At 49.1% G+C, this 23,842-nt stretch overlaps 1 protein-coding gene and 1 long non-coding RNA gene across 2 annotated transcripts; both read left to right on the plus strand.

The window, feature by feature from the left end:
- The first annotated feature begins 11,756 nt into the window (after window positions 1-11,756).
- Window positions 11,757-14,720, plus strand: LOC125322539. Its single transcript, XR_007202065.1, has 3 exons — window positions 11,757-11,798; window positions 13,295-13,447; window positions 14,680-14,720. It is a non-coding gene; the product is annotated as an uncharacterized LOC125322539 (long non-coding RNA).
- A 45-nt stretch (window positions 14,721-14,765) lies between these two features.
- LOC125322363 (TOG array regulator of axonemal microtubules protein 2-like) lies at window positions 14,766-21,638 on the plus strand. The gene is made up of 5 exons (XM_048296016.1): window positions 14,766-14,797; window positions 15,755-15,858; window positions 17,201-17,405; window positions 18,588-18,804; window positions 21,403-21,638. The coding sequence occupies exons 1-5, from the start codon at window positions 14,786-14,788 to the stop codon at window positions 21,636-21,638; spliced, it is 774 nt and encodes a 257-aa protein (XP_048151973.1). The 5' UTR covers window positions 14,766-14,785.
- The last annotated feature ends 2,204 nt before the right edge of the window (window positions 21,639-23,842 follow it).

The following is a 23,842-nucleotide window of genomic DNA, read 5'->3' on the forward strand; positions in this document are numbered from 1 at the left end:
GCAGGCCTGGATTTAAGCAGGGACACTGGGCTAATCATACTGGGGACTGCTTTATAAGCCTTGTCTCTAGCAATTCCCACCAGTCTGCAAGATTTTGTCAGTAGAAAGGGGTAGATAAGATTTTACAGCACATCCATGAGCAAGTCTGGGCCAGAACTCAAAGCACAAGACAAATACTCCCAAATCTGCCCCCCATGGGGAAAGGAAGCAGAAAAGCAGATGAAACAAGTGCCATTGCAGCTAAATTGCCTGCATTTATCTTCTGGTCCAACCTTTCTGTACAAAATCTCCTCAATTCAAACACACAGCTTAAGATCAAGGAATAAAAGTGTTTCGAGAGCATTTCAAGCCTGATTCCTCTTACTTGCACGGAAAAGTAGATGCTAAATTCCTTAAAAACACAAATGCAGGTCTGTTTGGGACTGCATCCTTCAAAACAAGGAATGGAGGTTTAGAAGCACAGAACTGTTTCCATTGGGAAAGACCTTTAAGCTCACAGAGTTCCCCCAATAACCTGAGCCCGCTAACACTGCCAAGGCCACCACTAAAGCATATCCCAGGACGGGATGCCATTGGCCTTCTTGGCCACCTGGGCACACGCTGGCTCATGTTCCGCCACTGCCAAGCAGCACCCTCAGGTCCTTCTCTGCTGGGCAGCTTTCCAGCCACTCTGCCCCCGGCCTGTAGCCTTCCGTGGGGTTGTTGTGGCCCAAGTGCAGGACGGGACACTTCACCTTGTTGAACCTCATACAACTGACCTCAGCCCATGATCCAGCCTGGCCAGATCTCTCTGTAGAGACTGCCTACCCTCCAGCAGATCAACACTCCCACCCAGCTTGGCGTCGTCTGCAAACTGGCTGAGATGCCCTTGATCCTCTCCTCCAGATCATTGATAAAGATATGAAACACGACTGGCCCCAGTGCTGAGCCCTGGGGAACACCACTTGTGACCAGCCACCAACTGCATTTAATTCCATTTAATTCCACCACTCCCTGACAGTCTTCACCCAGGGAAGGAAGAGTGCATGAAGTACTTCAGGCTTTTCCTCAGGCTTTGTTCTCTGTTTCCCCCCACATAAAAGGCAGAGATTCTCCTCAGCCCTCCTTTTGTTGCTGTTGTATTTACAGCAATAGTTCTACTCTCTTTTGCAAGTTTCTAGGAAGAAATTCTTTACTGTGAGGCTGCTGAGGCACTGGGAACAAGTTACCCAGAGAAGCTGTGGATGCCCCAAGCCTGGAAGCGTTCAAGGCCAGGTCGGATGGGGCCCTGAGCAACCCGGTATAGTGGAAGGTATCCCTGCCCACAGCCAGAGCTTTGGAAGTAGAGAATCTTTCAGGTCCTTCCCAATCTAAATCATTCTGTGATTCTATGATTTCCCTGCAGGAGTCAGATTAAACTTGGGCTTTGTCCCTTGCAATTTTGTCCCTGCATAACCTCACGACATCCGTAGAGTCCTCCTGAGTTGCCTGCCCCTTTCTCCAAAGATGATAAACTCTCCTGTTCCCCTGAGTTCCAGCCAAAGCTCTCTGTGGGACCCATTGAGAGTGGGGCTAGTACATAAGGCAGGGAGTCAGGTATATCTTCCAAGGTTTCATTTCATAGGAGTAATAGCAAGGAAATAGGTCCATGATGTTCTCCCATTGTTGTGCAGCAAACATACAGTAATGTTATATGAAACATGCTCATGGCAAGCACGCTACAGAGCCCATCAGGACTGGAGCTGCTGTGGAGGTCAAACACAGTTTATCATCAGTCAGAGACTTGATGGGAGGATAAAATTAAATTTGAGTGATGTCAGTTCTTTGAGGCTTTTCTGAGCCCTGAAATTTCAGCTTAGAGATCATGTACCTGAAGCATGAGTTTTATCTAGTGCAACAAGCCCATTGGAACGGGGCAGTTTCCTCAGGCCTGCGGGAAAATCCCACTGCAGATCCTTGTGCCACTGATTCCATCTCTCCCCACCTTTCTCAGTTCTTGGTGGCAAGGTCACTTAGGTTAGACACACAGCTCCCAAGAAGTGCTCCTGTATTTTTCTGCACAATGAATTAAAGTGAGATTACACATCCCAAATCTGTGCTTTCTTTCTGGAAAACTGATAGATTTGGGGAATTTCTGGAGCAGGAAGCTTGCTTCCTCAAATATTTCCTGTGCATGGTAATGAGCACAGAGGAAAGATTTAATATTAAAAGCTTTGCCCAGGCAATGCTCTTTTGACAAGTTCCCTCCTTAGCTCTCCTTGGGAAGATCTGAAAGGTTCAATGTCCCCAGCAAAAGCTCCTGCAATGGCTGCCCGCCAGCAGAGCAGGGCTGTCAGCTGTGAACCAAGTGTTGCCACAGGCAGCAGCTTACCCAGGGCAGCAAATCAGGAGCTAGGAAGGAGCTGATCTGAAGGCCAAACCTCCTTAGCTCCTTCCAAGAGCACTGCAACAATTCCTCATTCCAAGGAGGTGCAGTGCTGGACACCAGAGCTCTGTGTGAGGACTGGACACAAGTTTGCTCCCACCGAGTGCTGTGATGGTTTCTGCAGGAGCTCTGGGCTCCTGTGCCTGCCGGACACCATGAGGAGAGAAGGAGCCGAGTACACTGACACACCTTTGCCTTGAGCATAGCCCGGCCTTGACCAAACACACTGAAAGGTTTCCCCTTTGGCCCATGTCTCGAAACATCAGGCCAGCTGCGTGAGGGATAAAATGATGTTTTCGTTCAGGCATTGCAGGTAGCCATGAGAAGGAGTGCTCATGTCACACAAGCAAAGATGTAACGAGCAGGAGGCCAGGCCTGCTGAGTGTGGGCGGGAGGAAAAGGGGAGGGAACCCACGCTTGTTACCGGCAGAGAAAGGGGAGGGGAAAGGAGCTGTTGCTTGGAGCCTGGTGGGCAGTCGGAAAGAATGTAAGTTCCTGAGCAGCCGGCACGTGGGAAAGGGGACAGGCAGCCCCATGGGCCAGGAAAAGGCATAAAGGTTTGTGGATTTGAGGCAGAGCTGTGCCTCATCAGGGATGTTATAAATAAAATATGTAATTCGTGCTATTCTATCTAAAACTGAAATGTAATGAGACCCTACAGAGACCGAGTTTCTAAATCCCTGCACCAGCGTGGCTGAGAGAAAAATTTCACAACACTAAAAGTATTTCTTTCACAATAAGTGAGGATTCCACCTAGGTGGGGTTGGATCTTATCACCGGGACATTTGCACCATGACGACTTGATCACCACAGTCTGATATCTACAGCGCATCTGATAAGGAATCGGACATTCCGGGAACTAAAAATAACTGTTCCGGGAACCAGAGATGGCCCATCCATCAGCAGAAATGGCCCACTCATCACCCAGGATGGACAATTCATCAGACCCAGGAAAGGCTTTGTGCGGCCCAACTACTCTGGGACAAGAAAACTTCATGAATACGAGAAGAATAGAATTAATTCGGACTCTGCCCAAAAACTGTATAAGAAGGGACCAGCCAAAGCAGCACTCGTGAACTTGGAAGGTCTGATGCGATAGAGATCAGATCTATGCGTGTTCACCCAGCTCCGACCCCGGGCTCGGTGCTGTTTTTCTCGATCGTGGTGTTTGAAAACGATATTTCGGTCGCATAATAAATGTCATTTCTTTATTAATTTTGATTGGGCAACTCTGTTTATGTTAAGGGAGATGCACTCAACTCAGCTGACTTGTTTATACTCATAAAGAGTTTTGCTTAGATGACTTTCTCCTCTTTCAGCCTTATGGCTGAGTGAATATTTCTCACAGCTGTTTGACAACTCAGGTTGGTTTGTTGTCAGAGAATTTCCCTCAGAAATAGGAGGGTTATCTTCCTCTGTGCCTTCCTCTCAGCAGCCTTGGGGCTCTTGCTGTGTGAAGCCATCACAGGGGACTACTAAAATATGATCGCTGGCCAGCATTTTTCTCCTAGGAGAGCCCTGCTGCTGTTCCACAAATCTTTCCTAAAGGCCCAAACCAACTCCAGACACTCTGCCTACAGCAGGTTTCCACAAAGAGCTGCAGAAATCCAGGACAGCTACAAGCGAGTGTGGGAAGGGTTTTGTCCTGGTCCTGACAGGAGAATTCTTAATGATCTGAGGCATTTCATTCAGATGTAGCATAGGATCTGAGTTTTTTCTATTGATATGTTTCAGGATGACTTACAAGCCTTGGGAGAATGAGGTACAAGGCTGACATTGACAGCGTGATCGTATCCAAGTATAATTGTCCATTTTATTATTCTTCTATTTTTTTCCACTCTAATAAGCCAAGGCAAGCTTTTCCTGGAGACAGAACGTGTGTGGGATGAAGTTTGGTCCCTCACAGGGTCACCAGGGCTGGCAGTGACAAAGCAGGCAATCTGCTTCATTGGGAACCACTACAGAGCTACACCCCAGTGTGGGTTTCAGTAGCAGGGTATTATTAAGAGCTCCTTTCCTGCATGAGATACAAAAAGGAGGTCCCAAATGATCTTCATGCAAGCATGCAGTAAAGAACTGATCCTGCTGTCCTAATGAAGCTAATGCCTATGATGTGGAGCCTTCCAGGAGGCTGCTCTGCAGAGGTTCTGATGTGCCAGTGTCTCTTCATTCACACAGCCTGCCTCAAGTGGCTGCTGGCAGGAGCGTGTTTCCCTGTGCAGCTCTTTAGAAGTTTCCAGGGAATCTCTCACATGAAATACTGTAGCTTCTGATGCTTTATGTTGGCATTGTGGCCTCTGTTATATTTTGTGTCTCCACTTTGCACTTGGGACTGACTGCACTGGTCCCAAGGAGGTTACCCTGGAGTCAGTAGTTTCCCTGTCAACTTCTCAGATGCTCTTACCTTCCAAGGCCTTGCCTCCCAATCCAGAATAGCCCTCCTTCCTCAAAGCCCATATCTAACTCTTTTTTATTATTAAGCTGACCATTTTGCAGGGCAAAAAATCCAGATTTAAGACATTGGTTTTCTGCTACTTTGCTGCCACGTGTTTTTATCCTCTGTGAAGCCATGTAAAGAGTGATTCATCCTCTGAGTTTTAACGGCTCTGTTGGAGAGTGTTTCAGAATGAGCTACATTGTTCCACTTCCATTAGGAAAATCAGCCTTTAGTCAGACTGGCCTGAAAGTGGCCCAATCTCACACAGTTTAGAATGAAAATCCTTGGGGAAAGCAAATTATCCAGTTTCAAGAACACAATTCACGTTTTGCTAACACTCCTGCAATCCTAAGCTTTTCTTTTCATGTCCTCTAAAATATTGCCACAAAGACAAGAAAATATTGATCCAAATGCTTACGGGCATTGAAACCCAGGAGTTCTTTTAGGAACCAGGAAGAAGATGTTTACTAAAATCAGCATGAATTAGGACAGATAAGAATCTCTGTCAAGAGCAAGCTCCGTCTCTGCCCTTCTCTATCAAACGCAGCGGCTCTCCAGCATCCAGGGCTGAGGCCTCCATCCTGCAGGAGGTTTCATTCTGCTGGCCACAGAGCAATGCCATGTCTGCTGCCAGTGCACTGTGGCAGTAGCCCATCCATTGGGAGAGGTTCTAGGCATATGTAGCTTGCTGCTCTCAGACACAATCTCTGGGTCTTATCAGAGCTCTGCAATCTGGAAGCTGTCTTGCCTGTTGCCCAGCAAGGCGCTGTTGGGGGCTTGAAGTGTGCCAGAGATTTACAGGAACCTTTGCTTCCATTAACAGGCCTCCCACTGAGCCAGGCCAAGGAGATGGATCACCCCACCAGTGCTGGCCTTACGAGTGCCGAAGCTCTGAAGGATGGCTTTGGAAAGGTGAGGGATAAGGACAGGGATGAGCAGACTTCCTTTCCAGTGACTGTTTAGTGCTAGGCCCAAACTGTCCCTGAAAATCATAATCTTCCACTCTTGGGGGGTGGGGATTCTCTTGGGAATATATTTGACAGCTACAGAGCAATTGCTTGGCTATTTCCAGTGGTGGCAAGGTCACTGGTTTGGAGATGGTGCTAAGGTCATGCCAGAAGCATTCTTTATGTGCAAAGGCCTTTTTAGAGAAGTTCTGAATGGCAGAGCAAACTACACATCAGTGAATGTGGGCAAAGTGCATCCTGGGAAGCACAGAAGCAAGGATTCTAATGCTGAGTGTAAGCAAGGGTGCAAAATAAAATGGGAGAGTTTGATTTTTCCTGGTTACCTTTCTTGCTGTATCTCACAGCCCTCTCATTCTCAATTTTTCCATGCATTAACATCAATGTTTCTGCAACTTGTTTTCATGTGACTCCTCTTTTTGGCCTCACGGTCTCCGAGAGCAGCTGAGTCCTTCAGAAGCCAGAAGTGAGAAACAGCTGCAATTCCTGGCCATGAGTGTTAAGCAACAGCTACTTACCCCTCCTTGCTGCGTATTGCACATGGTTTTTATTCTCTTGCCATGGCCTGTAGGAAGGGAACTGCCTGCTCACTGATCACGTAGGCTCTTCATCTGTCTTGGAGCACTCCTGTGATTTTCTTGCTTCAAGCAGGGCCTCCTGACACAGGCTGAGAAACAGTACCTTGGAGCAGTGGGAGGTTATGGCAATAAAGCATTCCACCTCACTGTGTGTAATTGCCAAGGTGAGGACAGGAGACATTCTTCAGAAACCATTGGTTTCTGTGCCACTGTTATACTTGAAGTTCTTTGGGATAACAAAGAGATGTTACCCAGCTCCAGCAAGTTTTCTGGGCCTTTCCATTGTCACCCTCCACTTCCAAGCTCCTCTTTGGTCCCTGCAGGCTTTAGCCTACCGCCTGTCAATGGCACAGCTTCCAGTGTGCAGAGGAAACACCCTGGTAGTGCCTTGAAGAAGAAGGTCTTGAGGAAGCAGGACAACGTGCCCTTACTGCCCAAGAAGCCCATCATCCATGGAGACGGCAGCTTCCCACGCAGCTCCTCAGGTAAGCCTGCTCCACAGCAGCTTTTTCCTGCACCGGTTTTCCTTGCACAAGGAGCACAAACTGCCTCCTGATTCAGCCACCACAGCTGGGATCTTGGGTTCATAGCCATTGCTGAGAATGAACAGCAAATCTACTCTTGAGTTACTCCAGCTCGGCAGAACTGGAGCAGTTGGTTCTTATTGATCCATTGGAAAGCTGAGCTGCATAAAGTAGTGGTAAAGACCTAAGCTCTGGCTTTTGCCCATCCTGATAGAGCAAACTACAGCACTGGTGCCAGGAGGCAGCTGTAACTGCAGGGATGAGCTCGGGGCAGTCTGGCAGGGTGTGCTCACTGTGCACCTACGAGTACCACCACGATCAATTGTCCACTCTCCATCTTGGCCCTCTGCCTGTGCTGCTGTCTGCCTCTGCAGCCAGCTTTCCTGCTCTCCCAGCAAGGGTTGTCTCTGCATGGCAGTCAGCCACTTGGTGCAGCCGTGCTGCTGCTCCCAGAAGTGCCCAATGGCTTCTCGCCGCTGCCATCCCACGGCCTGCAATGCCAAGAGGGAACAAGCAGCGCCTCCTGTGTCACCCCACCCAAATACAGCGGCCTGTGTAGCAGGTGACAGCCAGGAGGGGCTGCCTGGTGCTCCCAGGCTGTTTGCTGCCTGCAGTGAATACACAGCACATAGTCCCTAGTGGCTCTTGCCTCTCCTGTGAGGGCAGCCTGCCTGTGCTATGATCCTGAGTAGGGTGAGAGAAGAAGAAGGGAGCTAGGAATGATACTTTGAGTGCTCTTTTCTAGTGATGCTACTTCCATGGTCACAATTGACCAGAACTAGCCTGACGTGGCTCCCCATTCCTATTGAATATAGATGTGTACATCCACATCCTTCTGCAGTGACACCACTGATGGCAGTGACAGGGGTACATCAGTGACAGCCAGATAGCTCCCATCTGAATATTCTAGATTCTGTGCAATATTTAAACTCCATCATTTGAGACAGCTCAGATGTTTCCTTGTACACATTAGAAAACGACCTGTTGAGTGCATGACATGAAATTGATGATCAAGAGTCCTTTGGATGACAAGTGGGTTTCTTAAGAAATGCATTTATCATCTGAATTTTCTCATACCTTGTAAACTGACTATCAAGAGATTGTGTCTGCCAACAATTTGCATCTGTATTTACGTATTCTTATCATCAATTTGCATTTGGAAGGCTTTTTTATCAACCATCTGGGCTAGAGATTCCATTTTTCCACAAGAGAAAGCTTAGGCTTGCACAGTGTGCACACAAGTCCATTTGAGGACAAACAAATTTCACCTCAGCATCTTTCAAATACAGCCAGTGTGTACTTTATTGAAATAGTAAAGATTCATGATGCTTGGAAAGAACAAAATCCATGAACTACTCCCTTCCCAAGAGCAGGCTGAAATGTAAGTGCACTCAGCTGCCCTCTGTCTAGAATATTTGAAGCCAATGGGAACAGAGGCGCTGTGAGGTGTGAAGGGTCAGGTATCGCTGTTCCCTGGTAGCTGCTCTGAGGGGATTCAGCCGGGCCCAGCAGGACTCGCTTGTTCAGGCTCGGCTTGGTGCTGTCACGAGGCAGCTGCAGGTCTTTCCTCAGGGAGTTGCAGAGTGCCTCTGTCCTCAGGGCTCGGGGAAATCAGGGCGCTGAGACAGGAGAGGCAGCTGAGGGGTCCCTCGTGGGGAGCAAGTCCTGCTGGTGGGCACTGTCTCACAGGGAGTGGGAGCTCTGCGGCCTCAGGAACGTGCCGCTGGCTGTGGTACCTGTGGCACTTGGGAGCTGGCGCTGTGTGGGCAATTGTCAGGTTGAGCCAAGGAGCTGTGCCCAGCTGGGGGGGCTGGGAGAAAGCAAGGAGCCAGAGAGCAGGGAATTCTCTGAGCCAGTGCCAGTTTGTACCTCATGGAAGCCTGGCTGGGAGATGGGGCTGCAGGCCGCTCCATGGCGGGGTGCCTTGCCCGGGGCTGCAGCGCTCATGGCTGACCCTCTCCTTACAGTGACCCCGCAGACGGCCACTGGTGCCGAGCGCCGAGAGGAGCCGCTCCGTGGGAAGGGGCAGAAGGACGGAGCCTCTTTGGAGCCACAGCAGTCCTTGCTCGAGGCACTCTCCTTGCTCAGCAGCGATGACTGGTAAGAAAGGCCCCGTTCACTCTGTCTCCCTCTTAGCGTTAAGGTAGGTTAGGAGAGCATCTTGCTAGTGCCTCTGAGCCCCAACAGCCCAGAGGGCCGAGGGGCACCAGTGAAACCACTCCAGAGCAGAGAGAGGATAAAGATTTGAGAGCAGCCTTTTCTTGGCCTTGGTCTGCAGCAGTGCTCCAGCTGCAGCAGGTCCGTGCTGTTTCTTTGCTTTGCCTGCTGCTCTGTGGGGCTGCAAAGGAAATCTTGAGGGAAGAGAGAAAGCTGTGGGACAAGATGATTTGCTGGCTGAAGCCAGAAGCAGGATGGCAGCAGTTTGGAGTGTAGAGATTTGGGTGCCTCGGGGCCCAGTGGGACTGAGTAAGATTTGTCTCTGGCCCCACTGCTGGCAGCAGATGCAGGAGTCAGGGTCTGCCTGTGACCTTCCGCATGTGAGTCCCAGGAGCAGCTACAGGGAGTTCTTCTTTCTGAGAAATGCACTGAGTTGTGCTATAGAGTCACTCAGCCTGTCATTAGTCCTGAGGGGCTCATGGCAGAAGAGAAGGAAAAAGAAATAAAATCCTCTAGGAATCTTGCACTTTTGCAAGTCAACTGTTTCCTTCTCACTGCTTCATATGGGCCTGAGATGTTTTGTCAATACTCACAATGTGTCCCAAACTTAGACATAGACAGAAGGAGGCCTGTAGAGGCCCAGAGGTGATAACCCCACAAATGTTAGGTGATATTGGTTGTCTTTTTGATGTCTGGGTTATCATCTACTCACTGCTTCATTCACCCTGGGATAAGGACACCATTCACCCTGGGATAAGCATGAAAAATCTGCAGCGATGCATCTCCTTGTGCAGTCGCCTTTGCTCTGCCCTGTCTCTTCTGCTTTCTCTTCCCCATTTCTGTTTGGTGCCCTGTGAGGTGCAGAGAGCTTCTGCAGCTGTGGGGGGGTCCGGGTGACACTCAGGGATGCCCGTGGCATCGGCCGCCAGCCCTGCGCTGCAGCCCCGATGCATCATGCGCCTTCCTGTAGCTCAGGTCCTGCACAAAGCAAGTGCTGAGAGAGGGAGTTGTTTGCACCTTGTAAATAACATGTTGCTGCTGTTTTAGGTAGGGGCTTTTGGGAAAAGCTAGACTTTCAGCTGTTCTTGCCCGGGTGTGGAATCTTCTGGGGCATCCTGCTGCTTTCCTGGAGAATGTGTGAGGTGGAGTGGAGTGGGTGACAGACAGGCCTAGATTGCAGAGTGGAAACTCAGCTACAGAGTGCCAGTGCAGACTCTCACTGCTGAACTGCCTGCTGGGGCTGGCAAAGAAGGCAAATGCCCCAGACACAGCCCAATGGGACTGTGTCTCAGGGACAGGTACAGGGAGGTGACAAGAAACAGCAGCATGGCATGGTCTCACAGCCTCCAGGAAGCACTGACATAGGGACTTCATGTGCCAGAGACTTCAGAAAGGCTGTCTTGTTAAACGGCCACAAATGAAGACTCTGAAAGCCCTCTATTTGCCTCTTGGATTTGTGTATGCTTTTGACAGCCACAGCAACCTGTGGCAGCGAGTTCCACGATCTCATCAAGTACTGCTTGAAAAGCACCTCCCTTTGTTTGACTGAGCCGCCAGCCTGGTAAATTCAGAGGGTGCTGCCTAGTTCTTGGGTGGAGAGAAAGTCAATCTTTTTGGTACTTGCCTTTCAGGGAGCTGAAGGAGAAGGGACTCTTCAGCATCAAACACCTGGCTGAGTCCCACTCAGAAGTCCTTCTTTGTAGACTTCGTGAGGTTTGCTTGGCACTTACCAACGAGGTAAGAACATTGTTCTGAATCGTCCTCCGTGCTTCTTACACGGTGTGTAGAGTAGATATGTGCTTGTTCATCTCCCTGTGTGCTCAGGGACTGCCTTCATTTCTGTTTCTAGACCTTATCTTTCTCATGTCTGTCAGCTCTCTATAGGATCTGTGTGCACATGTAGCTCTATTTACTGGTAGGTCGGGCATCTGACACTCTCCTCTTGGAGCGAGCTGCCATTACAATGCAACGTGCAAATGCAGAAGCGGAGACACTAATTATGTTATTTGCTGCAGTCCAAATCTCTGCCCAAGCTGTAATTCAACACTGCCAATTAGTCTGTAGACTTGAGCCTGTGTTTTCTGTTTCCTGGCTGAGGGCTTCAACTGCTGCTGTTGCTTTTTCAAACAGGAGCAAATGACTCTTTTGTCTTTATGACTTGTGCCTTTATGGCTTGAGAGCAGCCCTTGCTTTAATTTGTTTCTTTGTTTTTTGAATAAAAGGGCCTAAAACCAAAGCAATGGACATTCCAGAAGAATTAAGTAGAACACTTTAAGTGAAATAATATGTTTTAGGCCTGCAGGAAGCAGGCCTGAGGCCTAGCACAAGTAGGTGCCAGAGTTAAGTGCCTTTCTGTGCTTGTGCTCTTCTGCTCTGCCTGTGCTTTTGTGTTCCCCTGGACACAGCGGGAAGTGTTGTCATTTCCTGGGACTTTTGTCTAAGGCAACTGGTTTTCTTTTCAAGGTGATTCTTATGTTTCCCCTCATGACTTCCCCAGGTGACCAACCTTCGCTCAAAGGTGTCTTACTCTGCAATCGTCACTCTTGGAGAGCTCTTTGTGACCTTGCAGAAGGACATGGACTCGGAGGTGGATGAGGTTGCTCGGGTCCTTCTCCAGATGGTGTGGAACTCCCCAGAGTTTGTCCAGAAAGCAGCCAGTCACACCCTGGGAGTCATGGTGGAGCATGTGACTCCTGCACGAGCAATGACTGCTCTCATGGACAGTGGAGTCCAGTAGGTTCTTCTTCTCTTAGTGATATTCTTCACCTTCTATTGTGTGGGGGGAGAAGGGCTGAGAGAGAGAATGGGAACGGTGGGAGGGAAGGGTCCTGTATCCTGCATCTTCTGTGATCTCAGTGACTTGATTCTCCAATCAACCTCACTTCTTTCCTCTTGTCACCTATTTCTGCCCTCGTGCAGCCCTTTAGTTGACAGAATCACAGAGCTGTAGAATATGCTGAGTTGGAAGGGGCCCATCAGGCTCATCGAGTCCAGCTCCTGCCCTTGCACAGAACAAACACGCCAAGGGTCACACCATGTGCCTGAGAGCGTTGTCCAAAGGCTTCCTGAACTTTCTCAGGCTTGGTGCTGTGACCAGTGCCCTGGGGAGCCTGTTCCAGTGCCCAGCCACCCTCTGGGTGAAAAACTTTTTCCTGATATCCAAGCTCAACCTCCCCTGACTCAGCTTGCTGCTGCTTCCTGGAGTTCTCCCAGTCTGTCCGAGTTGCCTAGATGTGGTGAATGGTGGGCAAGTGAAAGTGCCTGCAAAGGCTAAGGATAGAGCCCTGTGGTTTTGTGGGAAGAGGGACAATTGCAACTGCAGCTGTGAGTGCTCTTTGATATTTCACAGCCCTAACCACAGAGGCCTTGGGAAAAACCATGCATCCTCATTATGCCATTCACTTGAGAAGTAAGGAGGGTTCTTGCTGGGGCATGGAGCACATGGGGGAGAACGTGCTGGGTGTGGCACAGCCTGCACAGCAGGTGCAGCTCCTGCCAAGAGGAGTCTTGTAGGACTGTCCTGGCCTTAGAGGCCCACTTGCTATTCAAACTGATGTCTCATGTTAGCCTTGAGATGATGAATCACTGTACAAGCACCTTCACAGGCCGACTGCCATGGGACAGCTGAAGCAGGTGCTGCCTTAAGTGTTGGTGCTGGGCCTGATAGTCCCCAAGAGACACTGTCTAGAACAGGACAAGCTGGCTAAACTGACTGCCACCCTTTCCTCAGCTTTGGAAAAGGGGGAAACGTTCAGATGTATCTCTTGCCAAGCCTCACAGAAGAAACTGGCTGCATTGCAGAATATTCTGCAACTTCATGTCCCACAGCGTGTTTTCCCTGCATTTGTTTCTTTCCCAAGGTCTGCAGATTTGGGGTAAATGGGTGCAAATATCCTCAATCCTGCTGCGGCTGTCTGTGTAGTGGCTGGCTCCTGATGGGTCAGCCTGGGTTGTCTTTAATTTCCCTCTTTCTCAGAGTGAATTTGGGGAAAGACGTTGAGTATCAGATAGTGCAGGGAGACTGAATTCCTCACTCTTGCTTGCAGGCAGTCCTTCTGTAGAGTGCTAACTTTGTGTTTCTCTGCGGACAGAACCTTCTACAGGTGTCCCAAGTGTCAGGGAGAACCCAGGCCTCCTTCCCCCAGCAATGACAGGGAGCATGCTCTGGCCAAGGCCTGCGCTGTGTCCCTCTGCTCCCTGTGTCCCAGTGTCCGCTCTCTTCTTCCCAGGAGCCGCCACGTCCAGGTGCGGAAGTGCGCGGCCCAACTCCTCCTGTCCTTGATGGAGAAAACTGGAGTCACGAAGCTCGCAGGAACGCCCAGGGCTGAGAGGCTGGCGCACGCGGCAGGGACGCTTGCTCAGGACTGTCACGAGGACACAAGGTAATGATCTTCATTTCACCTCCTAAAACAGGAAAACTGTTGGGTGTCTGGCTGTAAAGGGCAAAACCACAAAAGAGTGGAAGCTAAAGGAAATATTAAGTTCCCTCACTGTGTGGATGAGGTTCACAGAGTCACGGAATACGCTGAATTGGAAGGGACCCATCAGGGTCATCGAGTCCAGCTCCTGCCCGTGTGCAGGGCCCCCCAAGAGTCACTCCATGTGCCCGAGAGCATTGTCCAAAGGCTTCTTGAGCTCTGTCAGGCTTGGTGCTGTGACCACTGCCCTGGCTTGTCTGGGGAAATGACTGTGCTGGGGAACCTGAGGTTGTCCCGCAAGAGGGAGCATTGCCAACTTCCTGGGACTTGAATGATTCTTTCCTGAGATCAAAAGAGCCATCAGATGAGCCAGTCAAACAGTTTTGCTTGGCCTTAGGTGCACAAGACAAAGCCAAAATGTTGGCTAATGTTCATCACTGAAGGATCGCATACATCTATTTCTCATTAACTTAAGACTTTCCTAGAAATATTCCAGGGGTCTTTAGCCAATGTATTCAGTCTTTCTAAACCTCTTCTGCAGATTTCTGTAATGCTCTTATCTGTGGCTGAATGACCTCCAAATTGCTTCTTGAAGAAAACTGTGGTTTCCTAGTGGCAAAATCAACCCAAACCACCCAAATCCCCTCACTTTGAGGATTCAATTCCCATTAATAGCTGCCAAGAACGCATGAGCAACTAGCTGTCCCTGTGCATACATATGGTATAGAATAATCAAAAGCAAGCATGAGGCATTTGGTCCTGGCTTCCCTGCCAGTTAAAGAAAGGCAAATTACTGTGCAATGGCAGCAAGACACTGCTAATAAGCTCTGACTCAAAGCAGAGGTGTTTTGCTTGTTCCCTGGGATCCTTCGATGCCACAGAAGCGCACCCACAGTTTCAGAGTGAGATTGTATTTTTCTGTTGCCCCACGTTCTCCTCTTGCCTCTTGTGTTCAGCTGACAGCACTGTGCAGTGCCAAGTGGAGGTAAATCTCTCTCTTTGCTGAGTAGGTAATGCCTTCTCATGCAGGTATGGCAGCTGCTGAGTTTAAGGTATCAGCTTATTCTGTTAACGCTCCTCCTTTGTTTGTTCACCTTCTATTCTTTCTTTCCTTCTTTCTTTCTTTCTTTCTTTCTTTCTTTCTTTCTTTCTTTCTTTCTTTCTTTCTTTCTTTCTTTCTTTCTTTCTTGTTTTAGGCATTATGGACAGGAGATGGTGAAAATGATGCTGAATCACCAAAAATTTAAAAGGCTTTTGGAACAATCTCTTTCCACCCGTGACCTGGAAGATATTCTGACAAGAATGAAGAAGAAAGTAAGTGCTTGGTCGGAGAAATGTCTCCTTTGTGCAAGTATTGCCACTGCTGATATGAGATCAAACATACCTAATCTTATCTCATTCCTCTTCTGCCAAATCATTTTGCTCCTGGGAATGAACTGTTGATCTGTAGCCTGTTCATCTGCAGAGCACAAAGGAATTGATAATATTAGAGGAAAAGTGGGGTATTGGATATTTTGAATATTGGCCACAAACAGGGAAGGGAAAGAGGAGGAAATGTGTTTACATTTAAGCATAACCCCCCACCCCACTATCCCTACTCTGCCCCCAGTGACGCAATTAAGTGAGAACAGTGCTTCTGGAGATAACAGAGTCTGCAAAAGACACAGGAAGCTGTAGAGTAGTGCCAAGAAAATTTCCAAATATACAAAAGATGTCCCAGTCAATCCCAATTCCTACAATTACTGTCTGTCTTCTGGGAATACTGCCTTGCTGTCATGCCCTGTGCAGCTGGAAGAAGCTTAGTGAATTCAGCAGCATCCAGTGGAAAATCATTTGTTTGCCTGGGGTATTTTTATTCTTTTTACCTACATTATAGAAGGGAGTGTGCCTTTGTGCAGCACCAGGGAGAGTGAGTGTGGAACCAAATCAACTTCCAACACAATGGGCCAACCTCCAAAGAGTCCAAATTTTTCTGCAGCTTCCTTTAAGAGCATTAGTTCCCTACCAGTTTGCATTATTCCCATTTATGCTCAAGAGGAATGAATTGGGGATTTTAGACTGCTGCTCAGTATGGTAGCAGCCATAACCTGCCATGGGCTATTGAAAACAAGGAGTTGGCATCACTGAACCTCTGGCCTGTTTCCTTCTGTAAGTTCGGAAAGGTTTGCCCAAGCCTTGGTTGCAGTGATCCTGGTTATAAGTTGTGTTTTAAACAGGTAATTTCCTATTTTACATTCTAAAGATCCATGGGGTTTCTTTATGCCTTTGTAGGGGATGGAAACGCAGAAGGATGAACACCCATCTGTCGAGAAGCCTGTGAAGAAGAGGAGCGATGGCTCGAAGAAGCCCCAGGCCACATTGCCTTCTAGTAAACGGTACTGAGCACTTTAGTTAGATGTGACAAAGCACGTGGCAAGCTTTACATGTCTCTTCCTCAGGAAAATCTTTCTGGTGGAGATGACCTGTGCCAGAGATTGTTTCCTTTCCCTACAAATGCTCTATCATAAAAAATGTCTCCTTCTGCATTACGCTGAACACAACTTCTCTGGAAGGGTTTCCACAAAAAATGGGCGACAAAAAGACACTCATTGGTTGCAGCTCAGAAGATCCAGTGCAGTGGCAAGGACAGTGCTGTGGAGGCTGTGAGAGGGCCATGTCTCCGCTGCCTCACTTAGGACAAGTAAATTCAAGCAGGGTTTTTTTCCTCTGAGAGCAGTCTTTTTCAGATGGGTGTTTTGATGAGAAGTCCCAGTCTAGAAGCAAGATGCTGTTCCCCAAAATAGCACTTCCCATGCATGTGGTTTGGCCTTCCTGAGTCATGGTTTTCTTACCCTCAGACAGTACCAAGATGAGTAGTAAGTAGCAAGCCAGTTCCTGAGCAACTTTGGTCAACAGGTGTCTCAATGTGGACGTTTTGTCTTGACATTCCTGTCCTTCATACTGTTTGCTTGATGGACAGCATGTTTGGTTTATTTCCCCCTGTGCTGCAATCAGCATTTGAGACAGGAATTTGGTCCTTGCTGTCTCTTCCTGCCAGTGGGAGAGCTACTTGTACCTGTTGTCCTCTGATAACAGAGGGGATTTATTTAGCTCTGTCATGCTCAGCGCTGGCAGGAGAGTGACCACATGCCTCAGTAGCGTAGTCAGGATCTTCCCATGCTCAAGAGAGTTGTTCCCAGTGGGTTTGTTAAGCTGTGGATCTAGTCTCTAGGGAAGCAATCATGTGAGCGTAGTGCTGGGATGTCTGGCTTCTGTTTTTATCCCTCTTACGGATTTTCTGGATCCTTCAGATATGCCCCTATCCATCTGTTCAGATGCATCTGAGCTATTTTTCCAGATTGTCATGCCTGCTGTAGAGACACTTCTCCAGAGGGATGAGTTTCCTTATTATAAGACGCACACCTCCCTTACGATGAGGCATTTAAACATGGAAGTAGCGTCTCTCTTTCCTCACAAAGCAGTGCGACATGTGTACCTGGGAAGCCGTCTGGAGAGAAGTGAGATGCATCTCATCCTTGGTTTTCCTGAGTAAGCACTGGTGAGAATGTTGCTTGCAGATTGTCTCCTGTAATGATTGTCATGAGGTCTCCCGTTGTTTTTCAGATCAGGATTTTCTAGCTTGAAATCACATCATTAGGAAACCTCTCCAAGATGTTCTGCTCACAATTAACTGAAGGTATGATCACCAACAGGTCCGCATTTGGTTTTATTTTCCAGGGTGAAGTCTACCTCTGATGGACGCCTCCTACGCCGCCCAAAAGCCCAGGTCACGTTACCTCCGGCTGTGGAAGAAACGGAGTCGCTCCAGAAGCTGTACAATCTCCTGGAAGCCAAGGAGTTTAAGACACGGATGGAAGGAGTGGCACTCCTCCTAGACCTGTGCAAAAGCAGCCCCCAGCTCGTCTCCACTAACACTGTCCAAGTATGTAGGGTGTCTTCATTGTTCCTTTCCTTTAGCTCCTTTCCCAAGCCTGTAGCAGGCAAGTTAATTCAGTGTGTCTTGGCACTACATCCTGGCTGTGTGGGACAGGCTGGTGCCTCTTACCCTGAAATATTTAATTCAGGTCCACGCTTCAGGACAAGTTCTTTCAGTCCAGATGTATTTGTCTGGCAGGTGCCTATTGATGCTGTTCATCAGATGAGGACAGAGTTTTCTGCTGGTGTAACTTCTGCTGTCTCCTACTCCCACTTGGGTTAAGTGAAGGGAATCCAGCCACTGAAAGCGTGGCAATTATTCTCTAGACAAAAAAATGGGTTTGGATGGGGAAGAGAAATATCAGGCTGGGCAGGTTTAAACCAATTTTTTTTGAAAGGATACTTCTGTAAACTCCGACTTGTCTTGCACAGGCACAACTCTGGTTACTCGTTTCCATCGGCATCCCTAGTCCTCTTGGTAAAGACGGTGCTCACCCTTCTTGGGGGGTCTTTTTTCTCTTTGGAAAAGGAGGGAAATGGCTAGGGACAGATCTCTTCCTTCTCCTCCCAGTAGCTGCTTTTTCCCTTTGTCCAGAAAATGGTGCCTGATAATGTGGCTGTCAAGGGACTGAACCTGCTCTAATGAGAGTGGTCCAGCACATTAAATTTCAGAAGTCTACCTGCTGGGTAGACAATTGGTCTGGATCCTGGAAGAGTTGATCAGAGCCCTGCACTTCTCCAGACACAGGTTCTGAGACAGATGGAACAAAACCTGGATCTCCTCCAGCCATAGTTTTGGCAAAATCGTAACTGCCCTCAGAACTTGAGGCAATTGTGTAGAAAAAGGGGCATTGTAAATATCTGGTTCCATACTTCGAAAGCAAAGATACCATTTTGCATCAATAAATGGGATGAATTTAATGACTGAAATGTGGAGAGAAACACCATAGGAACTATCCTGTCCCCACCCAAAGCTCTTCAAAATATATGAAAATCTTTCAACCAGCATGAGGTTGTGCAACCATTATAGTGAGCGGCCCACAGGAAAACAGGGAAATTGTGCAAGCAAGTGCTGACCTGACAGGAAGGATCACTTTCATCTTTTACATTGCTGAGTGCTCACTTCTGCGTCCCTTCCTCAAACAAGGACATTTTAATCCAGCTTTCATGTTGTTTGTTCTCTTCACAGATTTTTGATTATTTTGTCCCGAGACTTGGTGATACGCACAAGAAAGTGAAGCAGAAGGCGCTGGACGTGCTGGCTGAAATCATAGGCATCCTGAAAGATGGCTTAAACCCGGTGATCATCTGTCTGGTTGAAGGAATAACAAACAACCTAAACTCAAAGGACCCCGGGGTTTATGCCGCAGCTGTGAAAGCGCTGGAAGAATCCATGGCTCACTTAGGTAAGGCTGAGCCCTGGCATGGACTCTCCTCAAGTGTGTCTCTGCCTCTGCGAGTCAAGAGAACGCTGAGTGCCTTGACAGCTGTTGTTGTCTGTGGAAACCTCCAGCTGACATCCACCAGAAGCTGTGCAGGTGCAGTCCTTACGCACCAGTCCTCCACCAGGCTTGAATGTGCATCAGCATTTCCCAAAAGTCCCAGGAGCCCTTGGCTCTGTGCTGCTTGTCTGAAGAGGAAGTGCTGGACTACAGCTTTGCTGGAATTCAGGGCCAAAGGGATTTTTGGAGTTTGCCTGGGCCCCAGTTGACTTCCCAAATGAATAGCTTTGCTGTTGGCATGAAGGGACAGCGGCGCATCAGAACCTCTGCAGAGCAGCCTCCTGGAAGGCTCCACATCATAGGCATTAGCTTCATTAGGACAGCAGGATCAGTTCTTTACTGCATGCTTGCATGAAGATCATTTGGGACCTCCTTTTTGTATCTCATGCAGGAAAGGAGCTCTTAATAATACCCTGCTACTGAAACCCACACTGGGGTGTAGCTCTGTAGTGGTTCCCAATGAAGCAGATTGCCTGCTTTGTCACTGCCAGCCCTGGTGACCCTGTGAGCGACCAAACTTCATCCCACACACGTTCTGTCTCCAGGAAAAGCTTGCCTTGGCTTATTAGAGTGGTAGGACTCGAGGCTTGCAGGCCAGTGCAGGCAACAGTAAATTCAAACATGACCCCCAAAACCGCGACAGATAGGCACAAGGAAAACCAAAATACATACGCCGGTCAAGTATTGGGAAATCAGTTCATTTTCCAGTCTCTCTGCCAAGATCTGATTTCACAGATGTTACAGAAACCCACAGGCTACTGAGGCACTGAGCACTAATAGCTCTTGTATGAGTAACTTGGAGTCTTGTCCCTAGATCCACACAGGTAACCTGACAATTTAAAAACAGCTTATCCTTCAGGTGGGAACGGAGGTGTGCATTTTGGAGCCTTCTCACCCTTTTCCATAGGGGAGAGAGAAGATCACCTCTGCAAAGCTCTGGGATGCAAAACCTTTTCACTGCTTACGTGTGATTGAAGTCTTGAGGTCCCTGATGTGAAATGTTTAACATAGCTCCTGGTACAGCAGACAACTTTGGATTTAAAAAGTGACAGGAGAGCTTTTCTTTTGGAATTTAAAATCCTCCCAGGTAGGCTGGAAGGAAAGAAGAAAAGGATTCAAAAATCGGCAGGAATTTCCTTTCTTTTACAAAATGTAGTTGCCCCTGCCCTTTCCCTCCCCACTGTCCTTTCTCTTATGACCTCAGAAGAGAGAGCAGAAATGTGTGTTTCCCTTGTAGATAAAGTATCCCTGATGAAAGAGTTCAGCCACCGCAGGAGTGAACTGAAGGGCCAAGCTCTGCTGGATGTCACGGAGCATCTCTCAGGTATGGCCTCCCCTTCTAAGGCAAGAGGTCTTCCGAGGCAGAATTTACAGGGAATGCCAGTGAATAGACACTAGAGTGGCTCCTCCAAATCAGGAGGTGCTGAGCTTGTCCCTCCTGCCCAATACCCATGGAAGGTGTATTGGGCAGGTTTTCCCTGGCTGCTGCAGAGGTGTGCAGCATCTGAGATGGGGGCGGCACTCGGCCTCGGGGCTGAGCTCTCACTGGGGCATCTCAGAAGCTGCCTCCAGGAAAGGGAGGGGCTAAAAATTCCCAAGCTGGCTCCTCTCTTGGAAGCTCAGGGACAGCTCTGATCCTTTAGGGAAAATGGTGGCAAATGCTGTTTCAGGGGATCGGTTTGTTTTGTCCTCACAGAATTCTTGCTTTGCTCTTGGAAAGTTTTGAGGCGGAAGCCTGCAGTGCCTGGGGGTCACAGCTTAGGTCAAAACTCAGCACACATGTTAGATGCACGGATTTTGTGCAAGGCAGCCTTTGGGGGCAGAGGGGCAGAAGCAGAGTGCTGAGGCTCCCTGCCTGTGCTGTGGAAGTGCCATTGGACTGAGCATTTCAGGGTGTGCAGTCAGGGTCTTCCTATGTCAGCGCTGCCCAAAATGCTCCAAATGCAGCTGATAATTGATTGCTCAGAGGAGCTTGCTATGTCAGCAATAGCCAAGGGATGGAAAAATGATAACCTCAATATATACTAGAGAAGACAGTGTATAGCCTTGCTTTATTTATAGCCTTGCTTTAGCGGGGTCTAAATCCACTGCTAATTAAGCCAGGTCACAAAAACGGAGTCATCCTTTTTATTAGAAATCTCTCAATTTCCTCTCTAAAGTGCCTTTCAAACCTTCAGCAGTGGGTTTAGACAACTTCTAAATGGAAATAAACAGCAATTTGACATTTTGGTCATTCATCATGCCAGAAACAGATTGTGGAATGATTTAGTAAAGCTGTGAAGTCTGCCACAGGTACAAGGCTCGGATCTGGAGAAATTAGTCCTGAGGGCTTGGTGGTTCTGTTTTGGGGATGTTCAGCTGCTTTGCCCATTTCTGGATCATGGGGCTCTCACTGTTATTTCACTGATCTTAGCCAGAGAGACTCCCAAAATCACAACTAGAGGTAGATCCTTGTTTGCATTAAGGCTGGTGGTTAAGAAGTTTGCGTCTCTCTTCCGGCAGCGCTTGTGGCATGGGTTTATCCCAGGAGCCCCGAAGTCGTCCAGCGCTACGCCCTGCCCGTGCTCTGGTCCTTCCTGGGGAACAAGGCGCTGCCTGTCCGAAGCGTCAATGTCCGCACTGTGGTCACCAAGCTTGCCTGCACCCTCTACAAGGTGATGGGCGCCAAGCTGAGGAAGCATGCTGCCAGCCAGCCTCCGCATGTGCGGGAAAACCTCTCCGACATTTTGGGCTGGTGAAGGCTCAATGACCTGCAGGAAGATGACAAAGTGCTGAGTTGGACACCTCCGGACGTGACTTCTTAGCTGTGCCAAAAAGGACAGAATGCAAAGGAAGGGTGTGCACCTGCCCCCGCTCTCTCCACCCCCCTTCCTAGTCGTGGCATGGGGTGCCTGAAGCAACTTCCAATTGAGGACAAGGTGAAGGCTGAGCATGGCTCAGCCTCACAAAGAGGTAAGGCGGGAGCTGGGCCGCTCTCTGGCGGGAGGAAGGCTCTTGTGCCAGCCTAGAGAGCCTGGGCACATTGCCAGGGAACAGTTCTGCCCTGCATGTGCCCCCTGCACTGAGCTGTGCTGCTCCCAGTGCCCCGTGGAGCTGTAGGGCTGCTCAGCTGTGGGGCCGGGAGAGGAGCAGGAGGGTGCGTGTGCAGCTGAGCCATTCCTGGAAAGCACAGGCCTCTGGGCTCCCTGCTGTCCCAGGGCAGCCCAGAGGCCAGGCTGTTCCTGTGCTGGCTCTGTGCAAGTGGGTCAGGGTGTCTCCCTGGTCTGCCTCAAGTGGCTGCTGGCAGGAGCATGTTTCCCTGTGCAGCTCTTTAGAAGTTTCCAGGGAATCTCTCACATGAAGTACTGTAGCTTCAGATGCTTTATGTTGGCATTGTGGCCTCTGTTATATTTTGTGTTTCCATTTTGCAGGACTGACTGGCTACACTCTTGCGAAGAAGTTTACCGTGGAATCTCCCTCTATGCTCCTTCCCTCCAAGCCATTGCCTCCCATCCAGAAGAGCTCTCCTTCTTCTAACACAAACAAAATAAGTAGCAGAGAGCAGGAGAATGGGAAAAATGTCACCGGCAATGATGATGACAGGAGAAAAAAGCAGGAGCTGAGTTCAGAGAGAAAAGGACATATGGTAAGGACACCAACCTAAGTCCTGTCTGGTGGATTTCCAGTTTATGTGCTGTAGGCAGAGCTCGGAGACCTTTTGCTGTGGTGTGAGGCCAGGGAAGCAGCTGAGCAAAGGGAGAGCTCAGCAGGACACTGCACTTCAGGCTGTCTTTGCAGTGGGTGTGTAGTGCAGGCTTCATGTCCTCAGCGAGTATCAATAGCAGGGGAGGTCTTTGAATGGTTTCTGGCTCTCTTGTGGCTCCTGCTCTGTCTTATGGCTGAGAAAACACCAACAGGCAGTCAGAGCAGCTGAAGTTGGCCAATCTTGTGAACCAATCCTTCTACATTTAGTAAACTACAGGTATGTGTGAACCATCTCTGTGTCTTGGTGCTGTTTTCTGTCAGCTGTGTCCGGTTTGGACGGAGAAAGGTGTTTGTTGTGTCAGCTTTTGAGTTGTACAGCCATGCCCTTGTGCCCAGTTGTCTCTGATGCTATTTCTAGACTTCATCAGCTTCTGGGCAGCTTTGTGCATTCTGGCATGGCTTTGTCCAGAGGGAAGGGATGGCAGGTGGCCATGGGGAGAGCAGCCCAGAGCCCACCCCCACGATTGCCTTTGCAGCAGGGCCAGGACCTGCAGTTGTTTTGGGTTTGCCGTGGGGTGCAGGAGGAGGCAGATGAACAACAGCTTTGGTAAACAGAATGTCCAACCCAAGGCTTGTGTACTTGATTCCAGCCTTGCTGAGAAAGGGCCCAGCGTATCCCTGAGAGGAACTGATCCTTCCACTGAAGTTTGAACAGGGCCTGATTTGGCTCTTTAGCTGTGCCAGGGACAATGGGATACTAAGGAAGGGTGTGCATCTGCCCCCGCTGCCTCCACCCCCCTTGCTGGACATGGCATGGGGGCCCTGGAGCAACTTGGGCAGGCAGAGGCCTTCCAGAGAGCAGCAGGGCAGGGAGCTCAGCAGAACTTCCTAAATGCCAGTGAGCCTGAGATGATGGATGTGTGGGAGCTGGAGAGCACCGAGCACGCCCAGAACTCAGCAGCATCGGGGCTCAAAGGCTGCTGGGGAACTGTACGAGGGAAGGGAAGCAGCAGCAGAAATGAGGGGCTTGAGAAAAGCAGGTTTGGACATCCTGCAGAATGGCTTTGTGGGGACTTGGCTGGAGATCCGCACTGGCTGTTAGGTGCTTTAGGGACAGGGAGAGAATAGGGATCCAAGGCCATTCCCATACGATCCAAAAGGCCAGTGGAGGCAGTGGCACCGCAGAACATCTTGGTGCCAAACATGTGGATGCCATCTGGGAATGTAGCCACATTTCCAGAGAAGTGAGCACAGGGAT

Source organism: Corvus hawaiiensis, chromosome 3 (assembly GCF_020740725.1).
Source record: "Corvus hawaiiensis isolate bCorHaw1 chromosome 3, bCorHaw1.pri.cur, whole genome shotgun sequence".
Lineage (NCBI taxonomy): Eukaryota > Metazoa > Chordata > Aves > Passeriformes > Corvidae > Corvus > Corvus hawaiiensis.